The 14,861-nt window shown below is 35.9% G+C and overlaps 1 protein-coding gene across 2 annotated transcripts in view; it reads left to right on the forward strand.

Annotated features, from left to right (window-relative positions):
• Window positions 1-14,861, forward strand: part of LOC133569749 (guanine nucleotide exchange factor VAV3) — a 219,862-nt gene that overhangs the window by 189,305 nt on the left and 15,696 nt on the right. For both annotated transcript variants that reach the window (XM_061922308.1, XM_061922309.1), the window contains 2 exons: window positions 1,069-1,156; window positions 3,632-3,761. In XM_061922308.1, coding sequence (XP_061778292.1) covers window positions 1,069-1,156; window positions 3,632-3,761 — 218 coding nt within the window. The remainder of the gene's footprint in view (window positions 1-1,068; window positions 1,157-3,631; window positions 3,762-14,861) is intronic.

Genomic DNA, 14,861 nt, shown 5'->3' on the forward strand with positions numbered 1-14,861 from the left:
AATAGGACAGCGGAGACACCCCGGGACTGTTTGAACGGCTGAAGCTCTACATAAAACAAGAACGGGAAAGAATTTTACTTATAAAGATTCAACATTTAGTTTCCTCAGTTCCCAAACGTTTATTGAGTGTTGTTAAAAGAAAAGGTGATGTAACACAGTGGTGAACATGCCCTTTCCCAACTACTTTGGCACGTGTTGCAGCCATGAAATTCTAAGTTAATTATTATTTGCAAAAACATTTTTTAAAATGTATGAGTTTGTACATCAAATATGTTGTCTTTGTAGTGCATTCAACTGAATATGGGTCAAACAGGATTTGCAAATCATTGTATTCTGTTTATATTTACATCTAACACAATTTCCCAACTCATATGGAAACGGGGTTTTATAACAAATTGGTTAAGTTAGCAACATTGATACCTCCCGCTACCATTTCTTATGCGCTGGAATTCCCAATCTACAGGCGACACTCAAACAGTCCCATTATAAAGTGTTTATGAGCCGGTGTAAACAGCAATAAATGAGTACCGCTATAAATTAATGTATGTATGGGGAAACACTGATAGAATACACATTTATTATGCTTTATTTATGGTTTTAGCATACGGTAAACATATTAAATTGTGGCGATAATGAGATGAAACAAGATCTTTAAAAGTGTCAGAATGCGCTGACTTGCGGCCGTGATAAACCCGCCTCGCCGATCCAACGTTAACGACTGTCAATTGATATTTACCGCACTTAAAAGGAAATTACTCTTCACAATTGCCTGGGTGAAGTGTTTGGGGTGCCGCGGCAGGACAAAAAAAAAAAAAAAGTGTCACTTTAAATAAAAGGAAGAAGACCGCGGAGGTGAATGATTTCGACCGGGGCGAGCCTATGAATGAGGAATATGCGATGTGGGCAGGCAGCCGCTCACCGGATCACCCATCATTTGCCCGTCACCCACCTTTAGGACGCCATGCATTCCATTAGGGGGCCGGGGGGTGGGGGTGGGGGGGTGACCACCGATCGATGGCGGTGATCAGAGAGGGAAATTACACTCATAACTTATTCAATGGCCCACAGGTACAACAACGACGTGAAGCACATAAAGATTCTGACCAAGGAGGGCTGCTTCCACATCGCCGAGAATAAGAAGTTTAGGAGCCTATTTGTAAGTCTGTTCAGCCTTTTTTTCCCCCTCTTTTTCTCTTCAATTCCACCACTGCAATTCATGAATAAATCATTGTGTTCATTAGTGAAGTGTCAAAACATGAGTTTTGTTTTAGCAGCGTGCACAGAAATAACTTTAGATTATAGGGTCGTGTTTATTCTGGCCTGAGGGGCGTTGGCATTATATATATATATATATATATGTATATATATATATATATATATATATATATATATATATATATATATATATATATATATATATATATATTCAAACCCCGTTTCTATATGAGTTGGGAAATTGTGTTTGATGTAAATATAAACGGAATACGATGATTTGCGAATCATTTTCAACCCATATTCAGTTGAATATGCTACAAAGACAACATTTTTGATGTTCAAACTAATAAACATGATAAAGTTGAGGAATGCTCATCAAACACTTATTTGGAACATCCCACAGGTGTGCAGGCTAATTGGGAACAGGTGGGTGCCATGATTGGGTATAAAAGCAGCTTCCCCAAAAATGCTAAGTAATTCACAAACAAGGATGGGGCGAGGTACACCAATTTGTAATCAAATCGTCGAACAGTTTTAGAACATTTCTCAACGAGCTATTGCAAGGAAGTTAGGGATTTTACCATCTACGATCTAAGATCATCAAAAGGTTCAGAGAATCTTGAGAAATCACTGCACGTAAGCGATGATATTACGGACCTTTCATCCTTCAGGCGGTACTGCATCAAAAAGCGACATGTGTGTAAAGGATATCACCACATGGGCTGAGGAACACTTCGCTAAACCTGTCAGTAACTACAGTTGGTCGCTACATCTGAAAGTGCAAGTTAAAACTCTACTATGCAAAGCAAAAGACATTTATCAACAACACCCAGGAACGCCGCTGGCTTCGCTGGGCTCGGATGGACTGATGCAAAGTGGAAATTTCAATGGGAACTTCCTGGAAATTTTGGTAAAAGCGGGATTGAAAAAAAAAAAAAAAAGATTAGGCGCATGATTGAGCTTAGTTTGTTGGTTTTGGAATTGTTTAAATCAGACAAGAAATATATATATATATTTATATATATATATATATATTACAGTAAAACTTTGTAAATGTAAATGTAAAGTGTTTACTGTAAAATCCAACTGTCTACTTGAAACAATTTGTGTAATTAAAGCTGAGATAGGCTTCAGCACCACCCGCAACCCCCGAAAGGGACAAGCAGTAGAAAATGGACGGATGAATAATGAAATCCGGTGGCAAATTCATACATTTTTCACTGTTACAAGCTCAATGAAAACCAGTTTAAAATGTTTTAAATAAAATAGAAATACAATTGCATAAAATAAAATAAATTATTTTAAGTTAAATAAAAATTTGTGTTTCATTTATATTATTGGGAAAAAAACATTTTTCAGTTTAAAAGCATTATCAAATATTGATATAATACGTTGTAGTAAAATATAATCAAATAATGATGTAGTAGAACAAAATAGATCGTCTGATAATATAAAATAGTGAGTGAATTTAGCCTGTAATGAGGTAGCGACTTAACCAGGGTGTACCTCACCTTCCGCCTGAATGCAGCTAAAATAGGCTCCAGCACCCCCTGGGACCCTGAAAGGGAAAAGCGGTAGAAAATGTACAGATGAATAATGAAATCCAGAGACAAACTCATACATTATTCACTGTTACAAACTCAATGAAAACCAGTTTAAAAGGTTTTGAATAAAATAAAAACAAAATTGCACAAAATAAAATGAATTATTGTAAGTTAAATTAAAAAATTGTGTTTCATTTAAATTAATTGAAAATATATATTTGTCAATTTAATAGTATTATGAAATATAGATATGTTGTAATAAAATACCATCAAATAATGATATAGTAGAACAAAATAGATCATCTGATAATATAAAATAGTGAGTGAATTTAGCCTGTGATGAAGTAGCGACTTGTCCAGGGTGTACGCTGCCTTCCGCCCGAATGCAGCTGAGATAGGCTCCAGCACCCCCCGCGACCCCGAAATGGACAAGCGGTAGAAAATGGACGGATGAGTAATGAAATCCAGAGACAAATTCATACCTTATTCACTGTTAAAAACTCAATGAAAACCAGTTTAAAAGGTTTTAAATAAAATAAAAATAAAATTGCATTAAATAAAAGAAATGATTTTAAGTTAAATTAAAAAATTGTGTTTCATTTAAATTAATTGAAAACATTTGTTTTTCAATTTAAAAGCATTATGAAATATTAATATAATATGTTGTAGTAAAATAAAATCAAATAATGATGTAGTAGAACAAAATAGATAATCTGAAAATATAAAATAGTGAGTGAATTTAGCCTGTGATGGGGTGAAGACTTGTCCAGGGTGTACTCCGCCTTCCGCCCGAATGCAGCTGAGATAGGCTCCAGCACCAACTCATTTCATACAATCTCGTAACTTAAACGTGCCATTTATGTCTGTTTTAGGAACTAATCGAGTACTACAAGCACCACTCCCTCAAAGAAGGATTTAGAAGTCTGGACACCACGCTGCAGTATCCGTACCGGGAGCTGGAGAACTCCACAATGCACCGATTGAACCGCTCCGGTGGCAACAGTAAGTAGACCTGAGGAGGTTGCGGCAGGAAAATAACTGAAATTGTTGATCGCTTTCATCCGTTCGACCTTTTCACTTGACTTCCAGTCCGTTTAAAAACATTATTTCAAAAGGTTGAAGGACATGTTTTTTTTTCTCCCTCAGTCATACTTCTGCACCCGCAGCGGTGATATTTTAAAAGGTTGGGCTTTTCAAAATAAGATATTTCGGTGCGATACCACGACGACGCGGTCATTATGAGACATATTGTTGGATCAATTAAAAAATAAAAATACTCCAATTTTTTAATCCCCCCCCCTCATACAAACGTAGAATCATCATACTGGATATAGTAGAGAACATCGACGATAAAGTTCGCAACTTTTGGTCGCTAATAAAAAAGCCTTGCCTGTACCGGAAGTATCAGACGATGTGCGCGTGACATCACGGGTTGTGGAGCTCCTCACATCTGAACATTGTTTACAATCATGGCCACCAGCAGCGAGAGCGATTCGGACCGAGAAAGCGACGATTTCCCCATTAATTTGAGCGAGGATGAAAGATTCGTGGATGAGGAAAGTGAGAGTGAAGGACTAGAAAAATAAAAATAAAGAGCTCCTCACATCTGAACATTGTTTACAATCATGGCCACCTGCAGCGAGAGCGATTCGGACCGAGAAAGCGACGATTTCCCCATTAATTTGACCAAGGATGAAAGATTCGTGGATGAGGAAAGTGAGAGTGAAGGACTAGAAGAGGGATTCGGACCGAGAAAGCGACGATTTCCCCATTAATTTGAGCGAGGATGAAAGATTCGTGGATGAGGAAAGTGAGAGTGAAGGACTAGAAAAAAATAAATAAAGAGCTCCTCACATCTGAACATTGTTTACAATCATGGCCACCAGCAGCGAGAGCGATTCGGACCGAGAAAGCGACGATTTCCCCATTAATTTGACCGAGGATGAAAGATTCGTGGATGAGGAAAGCGAGAGTGAAGGACTAGAAAAAAATAAATAAAGAGCTCCTCACATCTGAACATTGTTTACAATCATGGCCACCAGCAGCGAGAGCGATTCGGACCGAGAAAGCGACGATTTCCCCATTAATTTGAGCGAGGATGAAAGATTCGTGGATGAGGAAAGTGAGAGTGAAGGACTAGAAAAAAATAAATAAAGAGCTCCTCACATCTGAACATTGTTTACAATCATGGCCACCAGCAGCGAGAGCGATTCGGACCGAGAAAGCGACGATTTCCCCATTAATTTGAGCGAGGATGAAGGATTCGCGGATGAGGAAAGTGAGAGTGAAGGACTACAAAAAAAAAGAGCTCCCCACATCTGAACATTGTTTACAATCATGGCCACCAGCAGCGAGAGCGATTCGGACCGAGAAAGCGACGATTTCCCCATTAATTTGAGCGAGGATGAAAGATTCGCGGATGAGGAAAGTGAGAGTGAAGGACTAATAAAAAAGCGCTCCCCACATCTGAACATTGTTTACAATCATGGCCACCAGCAGCGAGAGCGATTCGGACCGAGAAAGCGACGATTTCCCCATTCATTTGAATGAGGATGAAAGATTCGTGGATGAGGAAAGTGAGAGTGAAGGACTAGAAAAACAAAAACTAGAGGGCAGTGGGAGTGATTCAGATGTTATTAGACAAATTGACTGGGATAATTCTGGAAAATCCCTTATCTGCTTATTGTGTTACTAGTGTTTTAGTGAGATTATATAGTTGTACCTGTCAGGCTTGCCACTGACAAGTTTGTGTGTTTTTCCTCTATGTGTGTTTAGTATTTCCTGTCAGCACTCTTATTTTGGTTCAGCTTCCTGTGTGCTGTTTTCCCTCAGCCACACCTGGTGTCAATCAGCCCAATCCTCTTTTACCTGCTTTGTTCCTCCAGTCAGTGCTGGATTATTGTATTGCATGTCGCTCTTGTCGTTGCTACTTCTCATTGTTACCTTCCATCCATCCATCATCCATCCATTTTCTACCGCTTATTCCCTTTCGGGGTTGCGGGGGGCGCTGGCGCCTATCTCAGCTACAATCGGGCGGAAGGCAGGGTACACCCTGGACAAACTAACCCGGTAAGAGCCGACTAATTACCACCATTTTCTCACCGAAACCTGCCGGTTGACATGTGGTACGGAACCATGTTCGCTTGACCGCTCTGTTCCATAGTAAAGCTTCACCGTCAATTTTCGGGAATGTAAACAATGAAACACCGGCTGTGTTTGTGTTGCTAAAGGCGGCCGCAATACACCGCTTCCCACCTACATCTTTCTTCTTTGATGTCTCCAATGTTCATTGAACAAATTGCAAAAGATTCAGCAACACAGATGTCCAGAATACTGTGGAATTCCGCGATGAAAACGGGCGACTTATAGCCGGGAATGATGCTGGAACAAAATGTCCTCTACAATGCGTCACGTCACGCGCACGCGTCATCATACCGCGATGTTTCAGCAGGATATTTCGGCGTGAAATTTAAAATGTCAAATTAGTAAACTAACCCGGTAAGACGGTAAGAGCCGACTTATTACCACCATTTTCTCACCGAAACCTGCCGGTTGACATGTGGTACGGAACCATGTTCGCTTGACCGCTCTGTTCCATAGTAAAGCTTCACCGTCATCTTTCGGGAATGTAAACAATGAAACACCGGCTGTGTTTGTGTTGCTAAAGGCGGACGCAATACGTCGCTTCCCACCTACATCTTTCTTCTTTGACGTCTCCATTATTAATTGAAGAAATTGCAAAAGATTCAGCAACACGGAAGTCCATAATACTGTGGGGTTATGCGATGAAAAGAGACAACTTATAGCTGGGAACGGTGCTGGACCAAAATGTCCCTCTACAATGCGTGACGTCACGCCCACGCGTCATCATACCGCGATGTTTCAGCAGGATATTTCGGCGTGAAATTTAAAATTTCAAATTAGCAAACTAACCCGGTAAGACGGTAAGAGCCGACTTATTACCACCATTTTCTCACCAAAACCTGCCGGTTGACATGTGGTACGGAACCATGTTCGCTTGACATTACTGTTCCATAGTAAAGCTTGACTGTCATCTTTCGGGAATGTAAACAATGAAACACCGGCTGTGTTTGTGTTGCTAAAAGCGGACGCAATATGTCGCTTCCCACCTACAGCTTTCTTCTTTGATGTCTCCATTGTTCATTGAAGAAATTGCAAAACATTCACCGATAAAGATGTCCATAATACTGTGTAATTATGCGATGAAAAGAGACAACTTATAGCTGTGGAACGGTGCTGGACCAAAATGTCCTCTACAATCAAAGCATACAGTAAACCCCGTGGAGTACTTGTGTACTCTTGACACCTTTTCTCTCTCCGCCAGACTTTCAGACCGTCAACAGTTCACGCTCCCACCTTGCATCTCGGTTCACATCTCTGCCCCCCCCCACACCCCCCTCGCTGTCTGCGGCGGTCTTTTCATCCTTTTTTTTCCCACAACGCTTTTAAAACTCACCTGGGAGCACCTTCTTCACAGCTCTACTGTAAAGAAAAAAAAAATAGCTGCACAGCCGTTTCATACGGTTCGGTCTTTGTTTTTTTTAGGCGTCTCATTATATTGACAAGAGCTTCTGCAGTTTTCAGACCATCAGATACTACGGATAAGTTCCAGGGACGTCAAATTATCTGGTTAAACCTTGAGTGGGATAATGGCTTAATTTGCTGCCCAATGGTGACATGAGTCAAATGGTTAACTGTATTTTTGTCTTTAGAATGTAAATAGTCGTCTTATATTCCAGCGATTTATAAAAGCATAACCATAGGGATGTGCTGATCGGTATCGGTAGATTTAGGGCTAGTCCTAACCATGCTCGGTTGGGACAATATTTTGGTACTTTACGGTACGTTTCTAAATAAAGGGGACCACAAAAAATGACATTATTGGCTCTATTTTAACAAAAAAAAAAATCTCACGGTATATTAAAAATAAGTTAATTTTTGCAATTTAATCCTTAAATAAAATAGCGAGTGCAGAGACAGAGTTCAATTTAGCTCATGAGGAGAAACGTTTGGGGCTGTACACTCAGTTACAGTCTCGCCCTACGCTCTAAGAAGGCAGTGGTACCCAACCCCGGTACCGGGCCGCGGCTCGATTGGTACCGGGCCGCAGAAGAATGTTTTATTAATCAAATTTTTTATTTTTTAAATTTATTTTTATATATATATTTTTATTTTTCATTAAAAAATAAAAGAATATTTTTTTGTTAATTTGAAATTGTTTTAATTTTATTTTTTTTAATATATATTTTTTATTAAATCAACATAAAAAACACAAGGTACACTAACAATTAGTGCACCAACCCCTTTTTCATGACAAAAAAAAAAAAAGAAAAAATAGAACCCCCCCTTCCCCCCTAAGCACTAAGCACTCCATTTATGTCGAAATATCTTGTCTCCAATTTCCATTTTTATTGCGTCAAAATCGTGTGTTCTTGTCTCTCATAATGATTGTGAACGATGGGCAAAAATACCCCAAAAAAAGTTCATATCAGGCTGACGTGAAGATTTAAATGTGTGGTAAGCTCAGTCTGCTGAAACTGCTAATTAAATTAGCTACAAAAAAGTTGGGGACCACTGCTCTAAGGTACAGCTCCCGCACCCCTCTATTTATTCAGGAGTTCCACAGTCAACATCACTAAGGCCACTTCTAAAAAGAAGGGGTCACACATATAATGCAAAGCAGCTCCAAGGGGCCTTGTTCATCTGCGTGCTGTCATCTTGTCTTCGTCAAGGTTCTTGAAGTCCTTGGCTGTTAGCGGGCTAAGACAAAGACAACATCTGCAGCGGAGGCCACCCCTCCTCACACAAGAAGTTTTTGTCCTTGCACAGATACAATTATCTAACTTGAGCAATGGCCTTTAAGCCTAAGAGTTGCGTGATAACTTAAACATAATTATTCTAACATCTTGTGATAAATAACTCGACCAACATTGCAATATAACTCACACTACTTGATGTATTTTTGACCTGCAGGAAACTGTTAAAGTATTTTTCAGCAGTTTGTTTTTCCTTCATACACGTGTGCGTCGTCGGACTTTGTACCTCTTTTGAAAAAGCCCCGCAGTCCGCATCGGTTCACCTTTTCAAAAATGTCCGTCTCCACCCCACACACACAATGCCGCTGCCAAGCTGCGTCTTTTAAGCAATGCCAGTGGGGGAGACAAAAAAAAATAAAAAATAGAGAAAGAAAGCCAGCGTGTGCACGGCCAGACCGAGCCACAGCTCTCATCAATTGGTTGTTGAAAGAAAATGTATTTTTTGCTTTTCTACTAGTGGTAACATTTGATTTTGAGGCCAGGATTCTGCTGCTGAGACGGCACGCTGAGGGTCACAGTGTTGGCAGGAGGAAAGTAAACAGGCGGTTTTGGAGTCGTTTGCTTGCTTTTAAAAAAGAGCTTAAAAGGGGGGAACTGCATCTTTCAATTCTACCTTTAAATCATGTTTCATGTTGATTTTGGCTAAGCACTCCATTTATGTTGAAATATCTTGTCTCCAATTTCCATTTTTATAGCGTCAAAATCGCTTTCATCCCCCTCTTCCTCCAACGTCTTACCCTTCCTTTCTGCTCTCCTCTCTAACCGGCAGTATATTCAGCATCAAAAGTATAGTCCAAAAATAGTTGCCTGTTACCAAGTCTGCCGTGATTAGAAAACACACTTCGTGTTTGATTCCGGAAGTAGGACAAACATTTGTTGCCAGAGGTCAGAAGTGCGCCGCTATGGAAACAGATATCAACGCTCGGAATAAATCAGTCCGGGAAATGTTTAAAATAATCAAAATATGGTAAATATTGAACATATTGTTATGAAGGTGTCTATTACTACATTATATATATATATATATATATATATATATATATATATATATATATATATATATATATACTTGCAGTGTATATATTGTGCATATTACATATTGTTATGAAGGTGTCTGTTACTACATTATATATATACTTGCAGTGTGTATATTGTACATATTAAATAAATAAATAAATAAATGGGTTGTACTTTTATAGCGCTTTTCTACCTTCAAGGTACTCAAAGCGCTTTGACACTACTTCCACATTTACCCATTCACACACACATTCACACACTGACGGAGGGAGCTGCCATGCAAGGCGCCAACCAGCACCCATACTACATTACATATATACTTGCAGTGTGTCTATAAAACATATTACATATTGTTATGAAGGTGTCTGATACTATGATACTACGTTATATATACACTTGCAGCGTGTATACTGTACATATTACATATTGTTATGAAAGTGTCTGTTACTACATTATATATATACGTGCAGTGTGTATATTGTACATGTAGTTATGAAGGTGTCTGTTACTACATTAAATATAAACTTGCAGTGTGTATATAAAACACATATATTGTTATGAAGGTGTCTGTTATATTATATATATACTTAGTGTGTACATTGTACATATTACATATTGTTATGAAAGTGTCTGTTACTACATTATATATATACTTGCAGTGTGTGTTTTGTACATATTACAAATTGTTATGAAAGTGTCTGTTACTACATTATATATATACTTACAGTGTGTATATTGTACATACTACATATTGTTATGAAGGTGTCTGATACTACATTATATATAGACGTGCAGTGTGTATATTGTACATATAGTTATGAAGGTGTCTGTTACTACATTAAATATATACTTGCAGTGTGTACATAAAACACATATATTGTTATGAAGGTGTCTGTTATATATATATACTTGCAGTGTGTATATTGTACATATTACATATTGTTATGAAGGTGTCTGTTACTACATTATATATATATATACTTGCAGTGTGTATTTTGTACATATTACAAATTGTTATGAAAGTGTCTGTTACTACATTATATATACATACTTGCAGTGTGTATATTGTACATATTACATATTGTTATGAAGGTGTCTGTTACTACATTACATATGTACTTGCAGTGTGTCTATAAAACATATTACATATTGTTATGAAGGTGTCTGATACTATGATACTACATTATATATACACTTGCAGTATGTATACTGTACATATTACATATTGTTATGAAGGTGTCTGATACTACATTATATATATACGTGCAGTGTGTATATTGTACATATAGTTATGAAGGTGTCTGTTACTACATTAAATATATACTTGCAGTGTGTATATAAAACACATATATTGTTATGAAGGTGTCTGTTATATTATATATATACTTAGTGTGTACATTGTACATATTACATATTGTTATGAAGGTGTCTGTTACTACATTATATATATACTTGCAGTGTGTATTTTGTACATATTACAAATTTTTATGAAAGTGTCTGTTACTACATTATATATATACTTACATTGTGTATATTGTACATATTACATATTGTTATGAAGGTGTCTCTTACTACATTATATATACTTGCAGTGTGTATATTGTACATATTGTTATGAAGGTGTCTGTTACTACATTAAATATATACTTGCAGTGTGTATATAAAACACATATATTGTTATGAAGGTGTCTATTACATTATATATATACTTAGTGTGTATATTGTACATATTACATATTGTTATGAAGGTGTCTGTTACTACATTATATATATACTTGCAGTGTGTATTTTGTACATATTACAAATTGTTATGAAAGTGTCTGTTACTACATTATATATATACTTACAGTGTGTATATTGTACATATTACATATTGTTATGAAGGTGTCAGTTACTACATTATATATGTACTTGCAGTGTGTATATTGTACATATTACATATATTTATGAAGGTGTCGGTTACTACATTATATATATATATATACTAATAGTGTGTATATTGTACATATTACATATTGTTAAGAAGGTGTGTTTCTACCTTATATATACATGCTTGCAGTGTGTATATTGTACACATTACATATAATTATGAAGGTGTCTGTTACTACATCATATATATACTTGCAGTGTGTATATTGTACATATTACATATAGTAATGGTGTCTGTTACTACATCATATATATATACTTGCAGTGTGTATATTATACATATTACATATTGTTATGAAGGTGCCTGTTACTACATCATATATATATATACTTGCAGTGTGTATATTGTACATATTACATATTGTTATGAAGGTGTCTGTTACTACATTATATATATACTTGCAGTGTGTATTTTGTACATATTACAAATTGTTATGAAAGTGTCTGTTACTACATTATATATATACTTACAGTGTGTATATTGTACATATTACATATTGTTATGAAGGTGTCTCTTACTACATTATATATACTTGCAGTGTGTATATTGTACATATTGTTATGAAGGTGTCTGTTACTACATTATATATGTATTTGCAGTGTGTATATTATACGTATTACATATATTTATGAAGGTGTCGGTTACTACATTATATATATATATGTATATATATATATATATATATATATATACTATATATATATATATACTAACAGTGTTTATATTGTACATATTACATATTGTTATGAAGGCTTGTTTCTACCTTATATATACATACTTGCAGTGTGTATATTGTACACATTACATATAATTATGAAGGAGTCTGTTACTACATCATATATATACTTGCAGTGTGTATATTGTACACATTACATATAATTATGAAGGTGTCTGTTACTACATCATATATATACTTGCAGTGTGTATATTGTACACATTACATATAATTATGAAGGTGTCTGTTACTACATCATACATATACTTGCAGTGTGTATATTGTACATATTGTTATGAAGGTGTCTGTTACTACATCATATATATACTTGCAGTGTGTATATTGTACATATTACATATAGTAATGGTGTCTGTTACTACATCATATATATACTTGCAGTGTGTATATTATACATATTACATATTGTTATGAAGGTGCCTGTTACTACATCATATATATATACTTGCAGTGTGTATATTGTACATATTACATATTGTTATGAAGGTGTCTGTTACTACATTATATATATACTTGCAGTGTGTATTTTGTACATATTACAAATTGTTATGAAAGTGTCTGTTACTACATTATATATATACTTACAGTGTGTATATTGTACATATTGTTATGAAGGTGTCTGTTACTACATCATATATATACTTGCAGTGTGTATATTGTACATATTACATATTGTTATGAAGGTGTCTCTTACTACATTATATATACTTGCAGTGTGTATATTGTACATATTGTTATGAAGGTGTCTGTTACTACATTATATATGTATTTGCAGTGTGTATATTATACGTATTACATATATTTATGAAGGTGTCGGTTACTACATTATATATATATATGTATATATATATATATATATATATATATATATATATATATATATATATATATATATACTAACAGTGTGTATATTGTACATATTACATATTGTTATGAAGGCTTGTTTCTACCTTATATATACATACTTGCAGTGTGTATATTGTACACATTACATATAATTATGAAGGAGTCTGTTACTACATCATATATATACTTGCAGTGTGTATATTGTACACATTACATATAATTATGAAGGTGTCTGTTACTACATCATATATATACTTGCAGTGTGTATATTGTACATATTGTTATGAAGGTGTCTGTTACTACATTATATATGTACTTGCAGTGTGTATATTGTACATATTACATATTGTTATGAAGGTGTCTGTTACTACATCATATATATACTTGCAGTGTGTATATTGTACATATTGTTATGAAGATGTCTGTTACTACATTATATATGTACTTGCAGTGTGTATATTATACATATTACATATTGTTATGAAGGTGTCTGTTACTACATCATATATATATTTGCAGTGTGTATATTGTACATATTACATATTATGAAGGTGTCTGTTACTACATTATATATATACTTGCAGTGTGTATACTGTACATATTACATATTATGAAGGTGTCTGTTACTACATTATATATATACTTGCAGTGTGTATATTGTACATATTACATATTGTTATGAAGGTGTCTGTTATATATATATACTTGCAGTGTGTATATTGTACATATTACATATTGTTATGAAGGTGTCTGTTACTACATTATATATATATATACTTGCAGTGTGTATATTGTACATATTACATATTATGAAGGTGTCTGTTACTACATTATATATATACTTGCAGTGTGTATATTGTACATATTACATATTATGAAGGTGTCTGTTACTACATTATATATATACTTGCAGTGTGTATACAAAACGTTGGAGGGTTTTGAAGTTGTTTTCGAGGACTTTGAAGGCTACAACGGTGACTCCAATTAGCCACATCTTTCAAGCGTTTTTTTTTTTTAATCATCTTTAAAAACCAACCCACCCCAAAAAAGACGTGTGTTCTTGTCTCTCATAATGATTGTGAACGATAGGCAAAAACACACAAAAAAAAAGTTCATATCAGGCTGACGAGAAGATCTAAATGTGTGGTAAGCTCAGTCCTTGAAACTGCTAATTAAAGCTTTTGTTGACGGTATGAAACTGATTGTAGGTTTTCCAAAACGATGCAGCTGGTGTCTGTGGTTCCTCCTCCTGCATGGACGCCACAAGAAGTTGCCCCACTCAGTGGGCTGATTAGCCGTCCTTTCACAGCATATCAATAACGTGGGTCAGTTAGCCCGTTGGCAAGTATGGCTGAGAGCGGCGTGTTTGTCCCGAGGTGTAAAAAAAAAAAAAACATTAAAGGACGGGAGTCGTCAGACACACTTCATTTAAAGGCCTACTGAAACCCACTACTACCGACCAAGCAGTCTGATAGTTTATATATCAATGATGAAATATTAACATTGCAACACATGCCAATACGGCCTTTTTAGTTTACTAAATTGCAATTTTACATTTCACGCGGACGTTTCATGCTAAAACGTCGCGGTATGATGACGTCACGCATTGTAGAGGACATTTTGGTCCAGCACCATTCAAAGCTATAAGTTGTCTCTTTTCATCGCATAACTCCACAGAATTATGGACACCTGTGTTGCTGAATCTTTTGCAATTTGTTCAATGAATAATGGAGACGTCA

Source organism: Nerophis ophidion, linkage group LG15 (assembly GCF_033978795.1).
Source record: "Nerophis ophidion isolate RoL-2023_Sa linkage group LG15, RoL_Noph_v1.0, whole genome shotgun sequence".
Taxonomy (NCBI): Eukaryota; Metazoa; Chordata; class Actinopteri; order Syngnathiformes; family Syngnathidae; genus Nerophis; species Nerophis ophidion.